We start from the raw sequence: 20,446 nt of genomic DNA on the forward strand, positions 1-20,446 counted from the left end.
ATTTGGATAATCCAGTTGAGAGATATCATCAAAATACCGAAGCTCGCCAGAAATTCAGTTTGTGCAAAATTCAGTTTCAGCTTGCTTCTTGTGTTTGCAACTTCACACTTGAGTAAATATGTTAGAAACACAATAACAAATTTTGTTAACATCAAAATCAAGATTGCGAACTTGAAAAGTTCCAACACGTTATCTACGAGGAACGACATACTTGGGACTTTTGTATTCAAAAGATGCTAATCCAAGTATAATTGGTTATGCCGATGCTGGATACTTATCTGATCCACACAAGGCACGTTCCCAAACTGGATATGTATTTACTCGTGGAGGCACTGCAATTTTTTGGCGTTCATAGAAACAAACGCTTGTAACAACTTCATCAAATCATGCCGAGATTATTGCACTACATGAAGCAAGCCGTGAATGTGTGTGGTTAAAATTAATGAGCCAACATATCCAAATCTCATGTGGATTATCATTCGACGAGAAGCCTGTGATACTATATGAAGATAATGCTGCATGTGTAGCTCAAATGAAAGAAGGATACATAAAAAGCGATAGAACTAAACATATTCCTCCTAAGTTCTTCGCATTCACCAAGGAGCTTGAGAAGAATAAATGTATTGATGTTCGTCACATTGAATCAAGTGAAAACTCATCAGATCTCTTCACAAAGACACTTCCTACGACAATATTCAGAAAGCACATATATAATATTGGGATGCGCAATCTACGAAATTTGTGAAGAATTGTTCATGTCAACATGAGGGGGAGTTTACGTGACCGCACTCTTTTTCCCTTACTATGATTTTTATCCCAATGGGTTTTTCCTAGTAAGGTTTTTAACGAGGCAGTACAAAATCACGTAATGAAGACATCATCGTATCATGATCATCATCACAAGGGGGAGTGTTGAAAATATGAAAAATATTTGTGTTGAAAATTATAATGTTGAATGTTGAAAATTATGTAAAATTAGGTGTTGAATATTGAAAATTAGTGTGTGATGATGTATGTAATGATGAAATTGTTTTTGGATTGTTTTCTAAAAAAATCCTATAAATAGGTCTCCATTTGTAAAGATTTGATACAATTCAGTAGATAGAAAAATATTATAAAGTGTGTAATTTGATAAATTTTGAGAGGGTGAGATTTTTACTTTTTTACCTAAATTTTTCCTTTAGCAAAATTTACAAGAATATATGTCAGAACAATTTTCGTTCGATTCTTCACTCGGGTGCTAAACTATATATGTAGTCACTGAGGTGCAAGATCCTACATTTCAGGATTCAACGCTTCTGGAATTTTCAAAACTAATTACACAACTCACAAACTACATGTCCCCAGAGTCGTTTCAGGTTAGTCTAATTAGATCCCTCGTTTTTTGTTGTTTTCTCTTTCATCTTGATTGAATTGTGTAGTGGCTTTTCTGGATATATGGGTCTTGCTCTGTTTCTTGATTGTTATGGATTTGATCAGTTATTTGTTGAGATTATACTTCTTGAATTTGGAACCTTTGTCAATCGCTGTTTTTTTTGTCATACCCATTTTGAGAAAAGTAGTATTGCTAGCTTTTTTCCAAATGGGGATGAATGAAACCGAAAATTTTGGTGTTTGCGGAGGGAATCCAGATCAATACTTTCTTGTTTGTCATTCATTGAAATAGGGTTCTTGATTCTCAAGAATTGTGTTTGAGACTGAACTTTTATGACTTTCCTGTGTTTGAATCTCTTATTTAAGGTCTAGGGGTTCTAGATTAATGATTTCATTGTTAAGTGTTGTGTCAAGCTAATCTTTGATGCACTCTTTTGGTGGGAAAACGTGTGTGTGTGTGTGTGTGTGTGTGTGTGTGTGTGGGTGTGGGTGGGGGGGGGGGGGGGGGGGGGATTGTGGTGTTATTGGTTCAGTGATCTTCAAATCGCATTAGAAATCGACGATGTGAAAGTTTGAATGATGCATGGGTTTGATTAAGAAATTTGTGTTATTTTGTCTTGAAATAGTAATCATTTATTCACGAGTGTCTATCTAACGTTGTATATGGTTGAAAGCTGGTGCCATCTCCTCGGGGTTGACAGTTGATCTTCATGGCTGACAAGTAACTTACAATAGCTGTTTTCCTAGTAGCTCGATGTTGAAAAGAACCTATGTTCTTTTCTTATTCGATTGCCTTGTAGCATCGAAGGACAGCATATTTTGATCAACGTGAGTCTGGCATGTCTTGTATGCCACAGCGTAAAAAGTCCATCCCATTCGTTAGCTACTCTGTTTCAAGTGCAGACAATGAAGGAAGATGTTATATTATTGCCAATTGCTTGACCAGGAAGACATCACTTCCACACCCTAGAGCTAATCCAAGTGTCACATCATCTAAGGTGATGCCCCAACCTTCCATTCCGAGTAGTTCTGAGGTCGCAGGTACTCCAAGACTTGTCAGAAGCCGTGCCGTAAGAAGGGACATTGTTAGAGACTGGAATTTTGATGCGGCAGTTCTGGGGTGTTAGTCCACCAATTGAGCGTAGAAAACGTTCAAAATGAAGACCATGGCGAGCTTATGAGCTCTGAGGACTTAGCAGAGCTCTAAGTTTCGTAGAAATTGTCTTGTTGGAGACTGGAATTTTGATGCAGCTGTTCTGGGGTTTTAGTCCACCAATCGAGTGTAGAAAACGTTCAAAATGAAGACCATGGCGAGCTTCTGAGCTCCGAGGACTTAGCAGGGCTCTAAGTTTCGTAGAAATTGTTTATATTCCCTGTTTAGTGTAAGCGCTCGGACATATACCAAGTATTGTGATAACATCAAGAAATTAAACATGAATAGATTTCTTCCCACTTTAGTTATCAATTTATGGCATTTGATGTCTTGATCGTTCATGGTTGCCCATGAAAATCTTTACAGTCAATTTTTCAGATGTTCATTTTTGCCATGAACTTGTACAACTTTTATTTCCAGTTATTTTATTTCATATATAGACACATTATGAAAACTTTGGAGAGAGTAAAAAATTATTCCAACTATAATTTCGATGTGCCTAAGTTTTTTTCCGATTTGTTTTAAATTCTGTCAATATTCTTTTATTGGAGTATTGAGTTCAAGTGAAGTGTCACAATCACACATTATTCTTCTAATCACAGTAGTAATTATTTTTAGAAACAATTACCTCAAATTGAATTATTCCAAATTATATGGTGATATCGAAAAAAAATGGCCACAAGTAAAAACAGTATGTTGTGTGTGTGGAAAAAAAAAAAAAAAAAAGACCTTTGCGGCTTGCAGTCGGATCCAACATGACGAGAGGGCATTGATGCAAACACCTTCGCATCGTCTCAAATCAAAGCTGAAATCCACTCCAATGGCATTAAAAACTCCACCCCTCTTTTTGACTGTCTCTCCCCTCTCCGTTCTCTCACTCGCCTTCTTCTACTGGAACTCCAGCACTAACTCAGAACCTCCTCTGAATTACCAAATTACCCTGTCCTCCAAACAGGAATCCATCAATGTCTACATTTTCTCCAGATCCTTCAACTATGGCCTCTTAGAAAAAATACTGAGCTTTGAACTCCGATTCAAGGATTGGAAGCGAAGTAGACAACGAAATAAAAAAGACCCTTTTGCCTAATGATTTGAAAAACACCTTCCTTGTACTGAAAACACAATAATTTAAACAGTACAGCACGGAGTACTGGATCTTGGGAGATTTATTGGCGCCCGAAGAGGTGAAAAGAAAGTCTTTCGGGAGAAGGGTTTTCGATTACAGGGAGCCTGATGTGATCTTCGTTCCGTTTTTCGCAGCTTTAAGTGCTGAATTGCAGCTGTTGATTAATAAAGGTGTGTTTAGAAACAGGTTTGAGGAGAATGAGGATTATAAGAGGCAAAGAATGGTGATTGTTATGGTTAGAAAGTTAGAGGCTTGGCAGAAGTCTGGTGGCAGAGATCATGTCTTTGTTGTCACCGGTAAATACCAAAGTGTTATTGTATATATGTTATTAATGTCTCCATTTCGTTTAATTTCCATCCTGCTGCTGCTTGAAAAGCTCGATAGCAATGATGGATTCCATTGGAGTTTATTGAAGCAATAAATTAGGTGTATCAAGATAATCGGACGAGGATTAGAACCATAGCCTTTGTTCGATGTGGTTTGCGAACATAAATACAAAGCTAGAATGAGCATAGATCGAGCTTGCATGCGGCACACGCGCATAGAAATGGAATATGAATAAAAAAGTTTACTTTTAGTCATTTTGGCATGGGTGCCAAGTTGGACATCTTTTATAGCGATTACTTAAACATATGATCTTTTGTATTTTTTCCGATGCAAAACTATAAAGTTAAATAGCACAAATAGCAAGATGGATAAAAACCGAGGTTGGATTCTTATTCTGACCTGTTGTGTTCTTATGTGGATTGGTGTATGAGTAGGTTGTTTGATTTTTCTTTTATGCTTGTCCTTCAACTGGATTGTGATTATCGGTCACATTTCATGTCAAGCGTACGAACATGAATTCTGCAATCATAAATGGCTCAAAATCGTAATTTTCATTGTCCTGAAAATTTTTCTTACGTTTGTGCTAGTTCTGCAGGTTTGTTAGACATCTATTGATATATTTTCATTGATTTGGGAACTTGGGATAAGTGTACTGCATGCATTAGTTGCTTATATTTTAGCCTCTGAACTGCCAGGTTATTTTAAAACTTGAAGCATTCTTTGGCAGACCCTGTTGCTATGTGGCATGTCAAGGATGAAATTGCACCAGCAGTACTCCTTGTGGTGGATTTTGGCGGCTGGTTCAGCCACTCGACTCCAAATCAACCAACGAGAACTCATCTGACTTGATGATGCATCACACTCAGTGCTGAAAGATGTCATTGTGCCGTATTCCTATTTACTTCCGAGGCTGCACATTTTGGAAAACGAGAAAAGGCGCACTCTTCTTTACTTCAAAATAGCCAAGCATAGGCATCGGGTTAGTAATGTCCTCTTTGCTAGGAACTTGAAAATGTTGCTTCATGACTTACTGACTAATTTTTTTATTATTAATATTTCCGAATATATGTTAAACTTGTCTGTAAATGGTATGCATCAGCTGAGCTACTGACTACGACGTCATTCTTGAAATATCTGTCTGAAGAACATTTGTTTCCTTGCTCTTTTTAACCCGATATTTGTCTCTGCAACTATTGCTTTTGCTGATATTCGTTCTTTATATGCTGATCATTTAATCACATTACAATCATTGCCATCCACTTATGCTCGTCCAAAACTTCTATCAACTTATTTTTGCTATATGGGGTGGACTTGTTCGACAGAAATTATGGGATTTACTGATCAATGAACCTGGAGTCATTATAGAAGAAGGCTTCCCCAATGCCACCTGGAAGGAGCCGTCAATAAAGGAAATGAGGACATCAGAATTCTGTTTGCACTCAGCTGGAGACACGCGTACATCATGTAGGCTTTTTGATGCCATCCAGAGTCTCTGTATACCAGTCATTGTTAGTGACAACATAGAACTCCCATTCGAAGGATGAATTTTCAGTTTTCGTAGCAGTTGGTGATGCTTTGATACAAATGAGATTGCTGTTGAAAATTCTGACAGTCCTCCCGAATATACTTCTGGAGCTGAAAATAAGTTTGACACATGTACTGATTCCATTGAGTTTCCAATTGAAGACATTCCGATTCATGGACCGGTTGAAGGATCCACAGAAGATGATTCATGCTCCATAGATGAATTGGATGAAAAAGGATCAGCGGTTCCTGATATCTTGGTGAAACCTACTTCTGAAGATTGTTTTGATGATATTAAGAGAAACTCCGGTGAGGGCAATTTTGTCCAGACGGAATCAATTGCTACTGAAGTTGAGTCCACTGGTTCTGATGCAAACAGTTCTCTCAAAGGTGACCACAATCTGTCTGTTTCATCTAATCTAGAAAATGATGGAGCTTGGATATGGGCTCCATTTTCAGACATTCGGCGTGAATACACGGAGGATATCCAGAGAGAGTACTTGCCAAGATTTGAATCTTTATACAGCCACGCATTGATTACCGATGGAGGTTCTCGACTGCACATTCCTCTTGGTAGTAAGGACTATATTGTGACCGAATATGAGGATGAATTGTCAAGCATCATAGCTTGTGCTCTGACATTTTTGAAGGATCGAGCTATCGTATGGGAGGATCCAACAGTGGATGCTCGGAAAGAGAGAGGAATGGATGCTAAGTCGAGCGGGAGTTCTCAGAGCATGACTCGAACATTCTCTTTGGGTGGACAGACAATTTATTATTTTATTTTATTCTTATTCGATGGATCTGAATTAAATCGATGGATCTGAATTAAATATTGTTTGACTGCCTCTTGAGATCACCAGACATTTACTTCATCACATCTAATACATATACTGATATACATATATAAATAAAAAATGCAACATTCATGTAATTTATATATATATAGATATATATTGCAGTCATTATATACTGCAGTAATAGATTTATCCAGTTATATAATGAAAATATATATATATATTAGTAATAGATTTATCCAGTTATATAATGACTGCAATATATATCGTTTCAGTATCTCAAAATTTCAAGTTTGTTGGGCTTCAAAGTAGATATTATAATGATCTTCGAAGTGGAGATTGTTCGATTTTCCCAAGTTGAAAACGAAAGTCACGTCAAAGGGACCATGCTGCAGATAATGATTCAAACCCCATTAAAAGAAAGACTTCGTTTCAAATGAAACCCGTGCCATAACACAGTTCAAAGTTGGATTCTGACCCTGTTTATGTCCCTACATCATCTTCAGGATTGATGAATAATGTTTAATAATATCAGAACTCAACCCAGCTTACGTAAATACACTACTACAAAGCTCCATGTTTACACTGCCACATTTTTGTTACTTGGAGAGATTATCAGACAGACACGCCAAGGAAAATAAGGTATGTGCCTAAACAGAAATTACATATCCAAAGGTTTAACTTGCATGTAAAATCCAGGTGTTGCTTTACTTGCATCTGAAATGAATCACTTTATTTCGGATAGTAATCAATATTTTCGCATTACAAAGAATCATCCCATTAGTAATCAAACTTAGAAGTATTTGAACAGCGTATGAATATTCATATCATAGTTCAAGAAATACATCCATGATTGTATTTTGCGGCAAGTAATCAACAAAAAAAATTTGAGTTACAGTGATATTTTACAATTACTTGTACGAATACAAAGAAAAATATATATATGTGCAACCTACCATGGGATAGCAAAACACCCTCAGAACTTTGCCGAAAATAGTAGCAGGATAAGAGGGGGCTACGATTTTGTGATCAATTATATACAATATAACTATATAAGAAGATTTAACAAAAGCCAGTCTCCTGAAAATGAAGAAGCCATTGTTTTATACCATAATGGAAAGATCTCACAAAAACCAGAGTGATCTCTCCATTGCTATTGAGCTGTTGAATGAGAAAATTCATTGTCGGCACCTTTCTTTTGGGAGTTCATAAGTCACAGACCATTTTCCTCGACAGGACCACACAGTTTGCAAGGTTTAGATCTTCGGGAACACCAGTGATCCGGTACACTCAGAAAGTGTGTATCAATGAACTTTCTAAATCTCTTTTTGTATTCTTTGGGAGAGATTACAGTCGGCAACTGGTTCTTAGGAACAACAAGTGAAGATTTAACCCAATTCTCAATTTGCTTGTCCCAAGTATACTGTCTGAGATAGTCTATGATCCCACAGACCAGTTCACGACCTTGAGTATCCACTCCCACAAGAAGAGAATAGTCCATCACATTGATTGACTAAAAAAGTAATTGAACATAAGGTCAGTCCGATATATAGTACATGATAACAATTAAGAAGCAGAAGGAAAAATAAGTAACCCACATTGATATAATGACAAGTAGATGATAACAATTAAGAAACAGAAGAAAAATGTGCAACTCACATTGAGAAAATGTGTGTCATTATACACAGCCCGCTGCAGATTCCTCTTTGATCTTCTGCTTACATAGAGAGGTGAAACATTCATATCATTGACAAAATTCTGATCCAAAAGAACATCTCCTGAACCATTATAAGTGGCGGTAAATCGAGCATGTAAAGCTCCTTTAAGGTCATACTGTCTAGCTATATGCCGACCAAATGAAAGATTCTCCATCACCAGGAGATCATGCCTGGCCTCCTTACCATTCTTCGCTCGAATGACGACCTAAAATAGCTTAGATTCTTAAGAATGAGTGGAAAAAAAAAAGGACTAGTTTATGAACAGCTCCACAATAGATGTGGACTGATGATGACTTGGACCAGGATCAAAGCAAATATAATTCACCTGATAGACGCCAAGAATTTTAGCAAGACAGGTCTGGTTTCCCAGCTCATAGCACTGGTTCATGTACTCAAAGTAGTTTGGAGCAAATTTCATGAAAGAATCGAATTCCGTCCTCTGAATTTCCTTAATAATTAATCGATCATCTAAGGTTTTGGCAAAGAAAGATTTACTCTTCCCACCTTTGGCATCCCAGTTCCTACAACGGCTTAGAGAAGCAATATAGCCGATCTCAGAAGGGCAACACCGATCTCGTAACTGACGAAACTGGTTTGCATATACACTTATAACAGAGTATTTATGCTTCCCGTGACTCTTCCCTGAACCCAAAGAAACTTGTGGGTGGCCAGCACCATAAGAAAATAAAGAATCCAACAAATCTAAACCATCAAAACTGGATGAATGTGAATCTTCTGATGAAATGGCGAGTGGAGATTGAAAGGTGTCGGAATCTGAAGAACCAAATGAAGACCAACGCGGAGAACCCAAAGAGAATGTTCGAGTCATGCTCTGAGAACTCCCGCTTGATTTAGCATCCATTCCTCTCTCTTTCCGAACATCCACTGTTGGATCCTCCGATACGATAGCTCGATCCTTCAAAAATGTCAGAGCACAAGCTATGATGCTTGACAATTCATCCTCATATTCGGTCACAATATAGTCCTTGGTACCAAGAGGAATGTGCAGTCGAGAACCTTCATCAGCAATCAATTTCTGAGCCATAGATTCTGCCGCGTGGCTGTTTAAAGATTCAAATCTTGGCAAGTATCCTCTCTGGATATCCTCCGTGTATTCACGCCGAATGTCTGAAAATGGAGCCCATATCCAAGCTCTATCATTTTCTAGGTTAGATGAAACAGACAGATTGTGGTCACCTTTGAGAGAACTGTTTGCATCAGAACCAGTGGACTCAACTTCAGTAGCAATTGATTCTGTCTGGACAAAATTGCCCTCACCGGAGTTTCTCTTAATATCATCAAAATAATCTTCAGAAGTGGGTTTCACCAAGATATCAGGAACCGTTGATCCTTTTTCATCCAATTCATCTATGGAGCATGAATTTTCTTCTGTAGATCCTTCAACCGGTCCATGAATCGGAATGTCTTCAATTGGAAACTCACTGGAATCAGTAGATATGTCAAACTTATTTTCAGCTCCAGAAGTATATTCGGGAGGACTGTCAGAATTTTCAACAGCAATCTCAGTTGTATCAAGTTCTTGCCCTGCAATTGCCTCTTCTAGTGGTAACTCTTTGGTTGGCTGTAAGTTAATTGATTTGGTATCTACCACCTTAAGATCGGATGAGAGTAATGCATGTAGTCTTTGATCCCATAGATATGATTCAAGCAAAAGCTCCATTCGTAGTCTATTCAAACTTAGAAAGTTACAAACATGATCTCCTTCGCTTCCATTCTTTACCAAATCTTTAATGTCGACCTAGAAAAACAGTCGTGACCCTGTTAAGCGTTTTTTAACAATAAGATGGCAAAGAAATATAGATTAAAACTAAAGTTTTAGAAAATATAGCTTAAAAGTTGTTTTCTGACATCAAGTAATTTCTTCTTATTATATGTGAATGATAAAAAAAAGTTCAACGACGATTTAAGTCTTAGCAAATCACTGCTTTCTTTCCGTCTACAACAGCGAAAACAAATATTACCAAACCATGATATAACAATTTGCTAGACCAGAATCCAACCTTTTACCGTGGTGACATGAGGCAGGTTTGAGAGAATACCAATATAAACAACTAAAATTAATTCCTAAATAACATTTGGAAAAACAAAATCAGAGCTCATATAAAATAGTGGAACTATGCTTTCCATTTTCCATATGCAAATACTTGTATGCAGAGCATACACGGTCATATCACAGTAAATAGGACATCAGCTTATTTCATGCTTCAATACGATACTTCTTTCTGCCCTTTTACCACATGATAAAAGATGATAAAAAGAAAAAGTAATTAGCAGATGATGACCTCAAATTGAGATTTTTCCTGCTTCAACGTCTCTACGATGTCAGAAAATTCCTTGATTGATCCTTGAATATTCAGAGTTACGCCAGCATATCGAGTTCCTATATCCTTCAAAGACTCTTCAAAGTCATGGAACATTGAAATCCCTTTCAAATACACCTGAAAGAGTGAAATATAACAAACTTTAAGTAAAAATTGCAGATCACAGATTCGTGGGCAAGGATACAAGAGCATTAATTTTATAACCATTCATACATCCTCAGAATCTCTATTAAGAAAGTCTCCTCTGACAGAACAGCTGAACTCCAGCTTTTGAGGTGGCAAAGAAACCGAATATGTTGCAACTGGAGCGTACTTGAACATGGCAACCATTGGGCCTAATCTGCAAACAATGACAGGAAATATAAAATGATAAATAACAAAAAAATTGGCTACGTCTAGTTTTTAAAAGGTCATTGTTGAGCAACAATACAAAGTAGTATAAAAGGGGGAATTTCAAAACCGAGAGGAAAGATAATGACAATAATAAAAAAGAAAAAGAAAACACTTCATAAAGGAGACAACAATCTTCTCCATGACAATCACCTAGAGATAATATGTCTCTTTGGAAATGAAAATATTATGACACTAAGCTAAAGGAATAGCACAACTAATAGACCTTCCGATATCGTTAGAGATTTTCCATACCCGAAGAAGTAGATGAAATCTTTATCAAAAGAATGACCACAGCTAGATCGACCACTGAATGAAGATTGGTTTGAAAAACCGAGCTCCAAAAACTTTCCAAATGATAGACCCCGTGCGTCCGAGGATATCAACACCCTTTTTGTAGATTTTGAGCTTCCATCATGCAGTTTATACTGACCACAGCGACTCCACATCCAAAGCTTCCCTTCAGTTTCCCCAGGAAGATTTCTTTCAGCAGGAAGACGTCTCACTTGGATCGTTAGTTGCTTATTATGGTGTGCATAGTAGTAAAAGTGAGCCTCAGGGAATTCACCACAAGTCTTACACTGGAGTGCCTGTACAGAAAATTTTCTATACAGTTTATGCTAACAGATATATAAAAGAAAAATCAAGAAATCACACAGATCATTTCAAAGGACCAGGTTTGTTAAAAAAAATCAGTTAATTCAACATAACATAGTAAAACGTTATGTTCGAACAAAAGGAAAAAACAACCTCAAATACTGTCGTCCAAAAGCAACTTCATAGACCAAAGGATGAAAATAACTAATTTTTGAGAATATCACTAAAGCAGGGTAATACCACTATTGATGCCATTAGGCGAGTGAATCATATCACTTGCTAAAACTGAGTCATAAACTTAAGATAGGAATTATTAAAACCACTGCACATCCATGGGACCATGTCTTTCAGATTTTGGTAGAATTTTACCCTTTAAAGGGAAAAAACAAGCTTAAAAATAATTGATAACTGTAATGACAAGCAAGCTTCTAAAGCTAAGGTTTAATTCTGTCATCCATCTAGAGCATCATGTTCTAGGTTAAGCAAAACACCATCGCATGACTGAAAAAATATGTTCACTATGCCACCTTGAAAATGCCAAACAAAGTTCTAAAAAATATGACTTGAACTCAAAATTAGAATGTTTAACTAACCTGTCGGAGTAAATTATCCCGTAAAAATTTTCCGAAAGGAACATCAAAACTTTTGTAAAACTTAATATGAGAAAAATGACTCTGCTCACAAACAGTCCCTCTTGAAGCATTGCGACTGGACATCAAGACTAAAATACTTTCGGAATCCAATACTGAGCTTATCTCGTCCTTGTTATGCATTTGCTCTTCAGCACCATCACTCAGATTTTGAGCATCTGAAGACTCTGGCATAAATGGCTTCTCATGATTAAGCAAATTGTCCCCCTCAGATTTAGCCTCACGCTTAGTATCACAATGGTCAACCACGTCTGAATCCATAGCAATCTGAATATCATTTTCAGATTGGCCATCCTCGTTTCTTCCATTGAAATTGTGTGAAATGGGCTTACTCAGAGAAGAGTCTGAAAAACAAGGAAAGCTATCATCCATAACTTTTTGAATAGATGTTGAAAGAGTTAATCCAGGAAATGTTGCCGTGCTGTAAGGCTCAAACGAAGATGATGAATTTTCTTCTGACAGTGCGATTGGATAATGAGACCCTGTTCCGTGGACCCCATCAGAAATAGGTATATCATGAGTAGATGATGCATCAACTTCTGCATCAGATTCATTTTGGGAAGAAATGCTAGTCTTGTCATAGCCAACAGATATCAATTTATTATTGGTGAGTGCTAGATCCACTACTTCACAGGGTGAAATCGTGGAAAACATTGCTCTCTGGTCTATAAGGAAAGATGTCTCAAGGATTAAATGATATGCCATGACAACTGCACATCGGACCACACATTTAATCTTTTTCAATTCATCGCTGTTTGCTCCCATCAGCAGAATCTGGGAATGAAAAGTGTGTTAGTTTATAGAGGCCATGCACAAATAACAACATGACTCATACAAAAAAAAATTCCAGGTAAGCTTGTACGGATGAAAGAATGACGATGTTATTAAAAGAAGTGTAGGAAACAGTTTAACTGGTATTTCTAAACCCAAATTTTGACAAAATCGAATCTAATAGGTAGCAGGAATCGGCTAGTCACTTTCCTAGTGTTCCATACAATGAATGCCTGATTTCTAGCACACTATCATCTTTTCTTCCACAAGTTATACACAGGATATCATTTAGGAAATAGAAAATTCTGTGTCATACCCACAAAATACTTTCTTACACCAGGAAAAAAAAAGATCCTTTCAGAGAAGGAAGACTTACAGTACATCCAAGGCGAGTGGGAGAGCCCTCAAGGAACATTAACGTTTTACTTGGCTTTTTTCCAGCCTCTGTGGAAACAACAAGTTCTTCCACAAACTTTTCAATATGAAAGGAAACACACTGCCTCAGTTTTTGGCCAATTGTAACCTCAGATGACAAGATAGGTGAACCGATACAACGAGCGACTCTCTCCAGGCGATGGAGCTTCATATCAAAGACTAGTGTGATCCCTTTAGCTAGAATAGACTCTTGTAGGTCACGAGAGACTGATTTTTCGACTAAAATAACATTTGGATGGTACATGTCTATCATCTCAACAATGGATTTTAAATTGTTCTTTTCCTGTGAATGAATATACAATCAGAAAGGATGATCATACAGAAATCGTGTTTTTGGATTGAAACAGGAAATTCATGTTTTACCTGCTGCATTGAATCAAATGAGAACAATCCACCAGAAGAAAGATCAAGTGACCCGTGGATCAACAGCAGTCTTGGGTTTTTGTACCTCGTTTGCATGTGTTTGTGAGCAGCATGCTTTTTGAACACTAACCCTTTAACTACTTGGCTACAGAACGTAAAGAAAAATTCCGTTCATAATATGCAGTTCACAAAAGAGATTACTGGCATTAAATTAGAAATTACTGCATTCAGAAAAAAAAAACAGCATTTCTTCGAAGATACATAAAGCACACAATCGTACAATGATCCATGATTAAAATATTTATAGGAAATGTAGAATCATTAACTCTTTCATATTTTGATGTCCATAATTGAAGATACATTGTATTGTTTCCAGATATACGATTTTCGTAACACTAATGTGTAGACCTCTATATCCTTGAGGTTGCCAATGTAGATATGTACATTATGAACCTTATGAACTGTTATCAAGACTCCAGGAATTCCACGCATGGATATCAAATTTGGACCGTTGGTGTAATTAAACATAAAGGTGAGACCTCGACCCTTTTAACAATCAGAAAATTAGAAACTCAAGGTGATGCTATTTAATTAATGCAAAGACCTTTCAAAAAAAATGCAAAATAGTTAGATAAGATTCCCCGTGTATAATGCTGTAGCACATAATAAACCAAGTAAAAAATCCATCTTGAGACCAATTAATATTAACTGAAACACCGTACAGGTTAAGCTAAAATTTCGTGAGGAGATAAGATGAATATAAGTTCAAGTGTCAAGCATATGGTCAACATATAACAAAGGCCGCGACATAATGGAATCTCCAACACTCTACGCAAAAAGCAGATTTTGAGACACAGGTCAAATGGAAAAAGACACGGTTGTCTTGTTACCTTTGGTTACGAGAACCAGTTGCGATGCATTTAAGCTTCACATGTCCATCCGGATCCATTGCCGTGCCTTTGTGTGCACCAGGCTTCACAAAAGCAGCAGCCTCCCATGATAAAGAAGTCACAATGTCCACCCAATTTTCACAATAATTTCCAGATGAATCAACATCCATTGACTTGATTAGTTGACTAACAAGGGCCTTAAACTTCCCATTCCTAACATCATTCATAGCTTTGAGCTTTTCCTCTTTGAATTTTTGAGTTCCACTGCCTTCTTCTCCAAAACCGCTCAAAGAGCTAGTTTTAGCCCATGCCCCACCATCGCCACACTCGTCATCATCGTCATCATAATTTGCTACACTACCCACTAAATCATCCTCCTGGTCTTCAGGTTCTGGAGGAAGCCAAAATTCAGCATCCACTTCATCTGAATGTGACTTCTCAGATCCATCATCAAGTAAAGAACCGGCTGTTTCCACAGTGTCGTTTGCTCTTTCCCGGACCTCGCCAATTTCAGTAGTTTCTATATTTCTGCTAACTTCTCCCAATATCATGTTCGCCATTAACTGGTAAATTTGAGTAGTCCTGCCTTTTTGAAGAAGTATCAAAATTTTCTAGGCGGCTTATTTCAATAGATCCACTGACAGGAAATAAACAAAGTAAGAGTAAGCTCAAAGGAAATTAAATGCATCTGCATTCTCTCAAAACTAAACAAAAACCATTTTATCTGATCAAGCTTCTTAGACATAATTAACTGATCTAAAGTAACAAAGCACACCTATCAGAAAGGTTTGCATCAACTGAAACATCACCTGCAAAATAAGAGTGAAAGTAAGTGCAGAAAAAATATTATCAAATAATATGTAAAAATACTATAAAGCTGAGAGATTACTGCAGCTTGATTCAGAACTTTCACTGCTTCTTAACACATCAGATGGACTGATTGATGGCATTTCTTGAGAGCTAAAATTTTCTCGATTATGGGATCCTTGTAGTTTTGTTCACAGCAGAACTTGCGGAATTGAACAAAGTGCGCACAACTAGAATTCACAGAATGCCTGTTTTCCTGGTCAGTGCATTACCTGACTTCGGCAAATGTGCGCCACAATAATGGCACATATTATGTGTGATCCTCAAACCCTGTCAACCTGGATATGACAAGTAAACAAAATCAGAAATTCAATCTGAATTCGATGAAAAGACTGATAAAAACTCAAGATCCCAAATAGAACAGCAGACAGAGATACGCATCAACAGAGAATTTGCAAGAAAGTAATTATATTGAAAACTGATGCATTGGCCGATCAAATACATAGAGGAACAGCCAAGATGCGTTTAGCAACAAAAAGAATACAAGTCGTATCCAGAAAATTCGTAGCGGTAGTTATACACAATCATTCTTGAAGATTAAACCAGTTTAATTCATTATAGTCAAACAATACAAGTTAACAAGGGTTGATTCGTATCGTGGTTTCAAATTAAAGATTTTCAGTTTCAATCAACCGCCATCACTATATAGACAAGGAAAACAACTCTTCACACACTCCCGTCATCGAACTTCAAAGGGCAAATGAAAAATAAACATGTGAATCCAAGAACGTGAATTACCAAGACAGACTGATTGCCGCACCGAGAAAAAACGAAGTTAAAAGATGAAATTTTAAATTTCAATCGGCTCAGCTTCGAATTCCCAATTGAAGAAGTCAATCTTGAAATGCAAAGTAAAAACAAGAACCAACTACCAAAACCTCCAAGAATTTATGGGCGGTTGATTATTGACGGTCAAGTCAATGTAGCACCGGTAAGTAATTAATCGTAATTTTCAAGAAAGGTAAATTACATTAATCCAGCTGGAACAAAACAATATCCAACTGTGAATCTGATTCCAAATATTGGGATTCAAATAATCATTCCAAGAGCCCAAAACAATAATATTGACATGATTCAAAACACACTAACCGCCGGGCAAATCCGATGAACAAGTAATCATAATCTGGAACTTGTACCACAAAATACCACTCAATCTCGAAACCCAGATGATATCTCTAGCTCCAATAGATAGAAATCTGAAAATCTTGAATCAGAGAATTCAAGTAACCGAAAAGGAGTGGAAGAGATGAATGAGTTGAATAAAATATAAAATAAAAGGAAAAAGTTTGGGGTAAGAGAAGGAATGAAAACGAAGCAATTATGTTTCGTCTCCACTGGAGCCCACAGCCTTGTGTTACTGCTCAAAAATTCAATCTTGTACTGTTCAACATCCAGTCCATGTATATATATATATATCATAATATACATACACGCACATTCACATTCAGTTCCTGTATTTGCAGGAAAAAAAAAGATCAGTTCTTGAATTATGATTATTATTCAGTGAATGCATTGAACAAAAAATCCGTATGAAACTGGAAAAACAACGAACCAAATACATTTGTTTGAAATTAAATGAAACAGTTGCTTCACACTTGCGCTCACTCCAATTGCCATTACGAAATAAAATACCGCAATAAATGAAGCAGATTTCATGGGCTGCCTCAAGATTTTATGATCGTTATATTGTGATTTCTTTTCATTTTGTTTTGTTATAATACTTTATTTATATCTGTAAATTAATATATATATATATATATATATATATATATATATATATATATAGACACACGGGAATGAAGTGCATAGCATGTTATTGATTTTTCTAAAGTTTTTCGTGAGGAAGTGATTTAAAGTGTATCAAGTTTGAATAATGGAATCACATATATTATGCCATTAATTAATTAATAAATAAATATAAAAATGATAAAAATAAATTGAGATACAAATCTCAACGTGAGATTCCACGCACCAATATTAAATACGGCTATTTATATCAACATTTTTTATGAAAAATAAATATAAGAAACAAAAAACACTTTACATAAAATTAACATATTAGACCTCGTGTTATATAAATCAAGCATAAAACCACTTATAATAGAGATAAATGTGATTGGGTTTTTATAAAATATGGGTGTAGCGTGATTGATTTTATAAAAAATTAAGGATATATTAACATATTAATATTTGTTTAGAGAGTTTTATGTTTTTTCAAAATGTTCACAAAGAGTGGTTGGCACAATTCAAAATTACATGTATGTAACAATTTCTAATTTTTACAATCAGGATATCAAATTAATTACAAAAAGAATTGTATAAGCAAACCATTCTGACCAAATATCGTTAGTCCCAAATTGGGTTGACAATCATTTACCGGATAAAATATAATTAAACATTAATATTATGGGTAAACATACAGATAAGGGGTAGATTCGTAAAGGGACATACGAAGAAAAAGGCTCCCCGAAATACGCGTAATAGACATCGTTCAAATCTCCTCTCTAGACGGCCCTTTGTCGCATTTCAGGCAGCACGGAAATGGCATTCATTTAATGTACAGTCAAAAATTACTCTAAATAAAATAAATTAATTAACTACCTTCTTTTTAAAATTTTAAATTAATTAATATAATATTATGAAGTAAAATAAATAAATAAATAAATAAAGAATTGTCGAGCATGTGGATATATATATATATATATTTATTTATTTATTTATTTGTTTGTTTGTCATGGGAATCTTATTCAAACTTCTAGGCGGTGACTAAAAGAAAGGAGAGAAGGAGAGGGATTCTAGCTTGAAATACAAGAAACCATTTTAATGGGATATATGATTGGATAAAAATCTAGTCTAGTAATTTAAAGAATGCTGTCTAAATATTTAAATTTGGCGACCCATTCATTTTACATAAAATTTAATATGAAACCGTCTCACCGATTAATTTTATGAGACGAGTTTTCAATTTCATTATATCTATGAAAAAATTACTATTTGTTATATCAAAAATATTATTTTTTTGAAACAAATCAAAAATATTATTAAATATTATAGAAATTCTTAGTTTAATATAATAATAATAATAATAATATAAATTAACTTCCAACAGCAGCTGATCTCGAGTCCCCGAACTAATACTAATAATAATAATAATAATAATAATAATAATAATATAAAACAGGCATGAACGGTGCTAATTAATTATCATTTAATTATGTTAATTTACTTTTGTGTAATTCGATGATAATTAATTCATCGAGTATTTATTGTGTTATATTTTCACAAATGTAAATATTTTAGCTTTCAATTTCTTTTCATAAAATAAATCTATTAAGATTGTTTTTGTTTTTTGTGACTCGATTGAGGAACGAAATTATGTAATAAACTAATAATAAACATGAACCTACACCAATTAGTTTATATACGTTTTTTATCATTATTAAAACAAATATTATCCTTTTTATATAAGAAATACAATACAAAATTTCATTTTAATATTTAGAAGATTTAATTAAAATAGTTAGAATAAAAAAATAAATAAACAAATGAAATGCAAAAGCTTTTTTGGGTTTGAAAACAAGTAGGAGAACTATTCAGTTGGCGAGTCAAAATGGGCAGATGCGACATATGGTTGATATTCTTCCCTCTTTCTAATTATTTAGTCAAGACGTAATTTTCAGTTTAACTAAGATTAAAAACAAATTAATTTGTTGAAAGAAAATATTCAAATATATTTATAGCTTTTATGTAATTTCAAATATGGTCAGCTATCACGCTCGATTATTAAATCATTGATGACGTTTAGCTTGTGGAACAAGTTCCTTCCATCGTGACATTTTTATGGTGGTTTAAATTATCTATTTTTCGTGGTTTATAAATTCAAACAGAGAAAAGGTTTATTTTGAATCCACACTTGAATAAATCCAAGGATTGAAAGTGCAACACATGCAACCTACAAAATATACATCAGAGCAAAAATTGATAGACAAGAGAAAATTAGCGGTTTTTCTAAACATAACTAAATTTTATCCGTGAGACGCGCTGACATGATCTATATTTATAATAAAAATAATATTTTTTATGGATCGGATCGAGTTACATGTTTGTCTCACAAAATCGACCTATAATATGGTCTCATAGGAGTTTTTGTTATAAAAAAATAAATTGTATTTGTGCTTTTTATTATTATTTTACGGTGGTATTTGTGCTCTCTTTTTTTTTTTTTTCCCTTCGAAATATGTTAAACTAAATGCAATAAAAAAATTTTGATGGTCGTATTTCTGTTATTGAGTTTTAAATTTTTTTAAAAAATATATTTTATTTTCAATGATATTAAATATCGTGTTTTAATATAAGAGAGAATATGTGATCCGCCTTTTACGAAACCGTCCCCTTTTTAATACAAGACATATGTTTGATCGCTGATGACTGTTTTTCAAATTTTATTAATATATAATATTTATTATTTGAATTTTTATCATCATTTATTTTTTTATTTATTATTATTTTTTATTTATATTATTGATGATTTACGTTTCTCGAATCAATTGTATTTGTTGCAATTTAGGAAATGGTCGTTATCATCTCACTCGATGACTCCGTGCGCTAATAAACAAGTTGGTGACTAATTTTGCCAATATGGCATATTTATAGTGGTCTATATATTTTATTTTCAATGATATTAAATATCGTGTTTTATTTTTTTAAAATATCTTGTTTCAAAACAAAATGAAAGCACATAATTATTAGTTTATGACAAAAACAAATGTCCAACTCTCAATTGCTAATAGTTAGTTCTCCAACCTACTCTTTCATTTTCTTGAACAAATCCAAGAATTGAAGATGTGGCTCTTGCAACCTTGACAAAATCTTTGTTGGGGGAAAATTTGTGCTTTTCTAAATGTCAACTAATTTTATCAGATTAAAGTATAATTTTTTCCCCAAAACAATAATACATACATACATATAGTTTTGTTATGTCGTCCACAAACCATACCAACTTTTGTGTCCATCAATGAGGTGGTGACATTCACATATATATTGAATATCATCTCATTAGTTGACACATATTTTGACACACATGGTCTCAAGGGTCAATTTCGTAATACGGTCTCAAGGGTCA

The 20,446-nt window shown here is 35.0% G+C and overlaps 1 protein-coding gene, 1 long non-coding RNA gene and 1 pseudogene across 3 annotated transcripts; 2 read left to right on the plus strand and 1 right to left on the minus strand.

The window, feature by feature from the left end:
• The first annotated feature begins 1,189 nt into the window (after positions 1–1,189).
• Positions 1,190–2,940, plus strand: LOC142545845 (uncharacterized). 2 transcript variants are annotated; one of them, XR_012820372.1, is made up of 2 exons: positions 1,190–1,825; positions 2,049–2,940. It is a non-coding gene; the product is annotated as an uncharacterized LOC142545845 (long non-coding RNA). The 2 variants fall into 2 exon arrangements; XR_012820373.1 differs by having other exon boundaries at positions 1,190–1,358.
• A 717-nt stretch (positions 2,941–3,657) lies between these two features.
• Positions 3,658–5,557, plus strand: LOC142547666 (putative arabinosyltransferase ARAD2; annotated as a pseudogene).
• A 1,577-nt stretch (positions 5,558–7,134) lies between these two features.
• On the minus strand, positions 7,135–16,703 carry LOC142545846 (putative 1-phosphatidylinositol-3-phosphate 5-kinase FAB1D). The gene is made up of 13 exons (XM_075653245.1): positions 16,414–16,703; positions 15,347–15,602; positions 15,233–15,266; positions 14,458–15,094; positions 13,568–13,712; positions 13,146–13,487; positions 11,942–12,772; positions 11,007–11,341; positions 10,575–10,701; positions 10,323–10,478; positions 8,345–9,778; positions 7,961–8,224; positions 7,135–7,814 (listed from the first exon to the last, which is right to left on the minus strand). Exons 4-13 carry the CDS (start codon positions 15,015–15,017, stop codon positions 7,515–7,517), a joined length of 4,494 nt encoding a protein of 1,497 aa, XP_075509360.1. The 5' UTR covers positions 15,018–15,094; positions 15,233–15,266; positions 15,347–15,602; positions 16,414–16,703; the 3' UTR covers positions 7,135–7,514.
• Between the last annotated feature and the right edge of the window lie 3,743 nt (positions 16,704–20,446).

Source organism: Primulina tabacum, chromosome 5, assembly GCF_025594145.1.
Source record: "Primulina tabacum isolate GXHZ01 chromosome 5, ASM2559414v2, whole genome shotgun sequence".
In the NCBI taxonomy this organism is placed as follows: domain Eukaryota; kingdom Viridiplantae; phylum Streptophyta; class Magnoliopsida; order Lamiales; family Gesneriaceae; genus Primulina; species Primulina tabacum.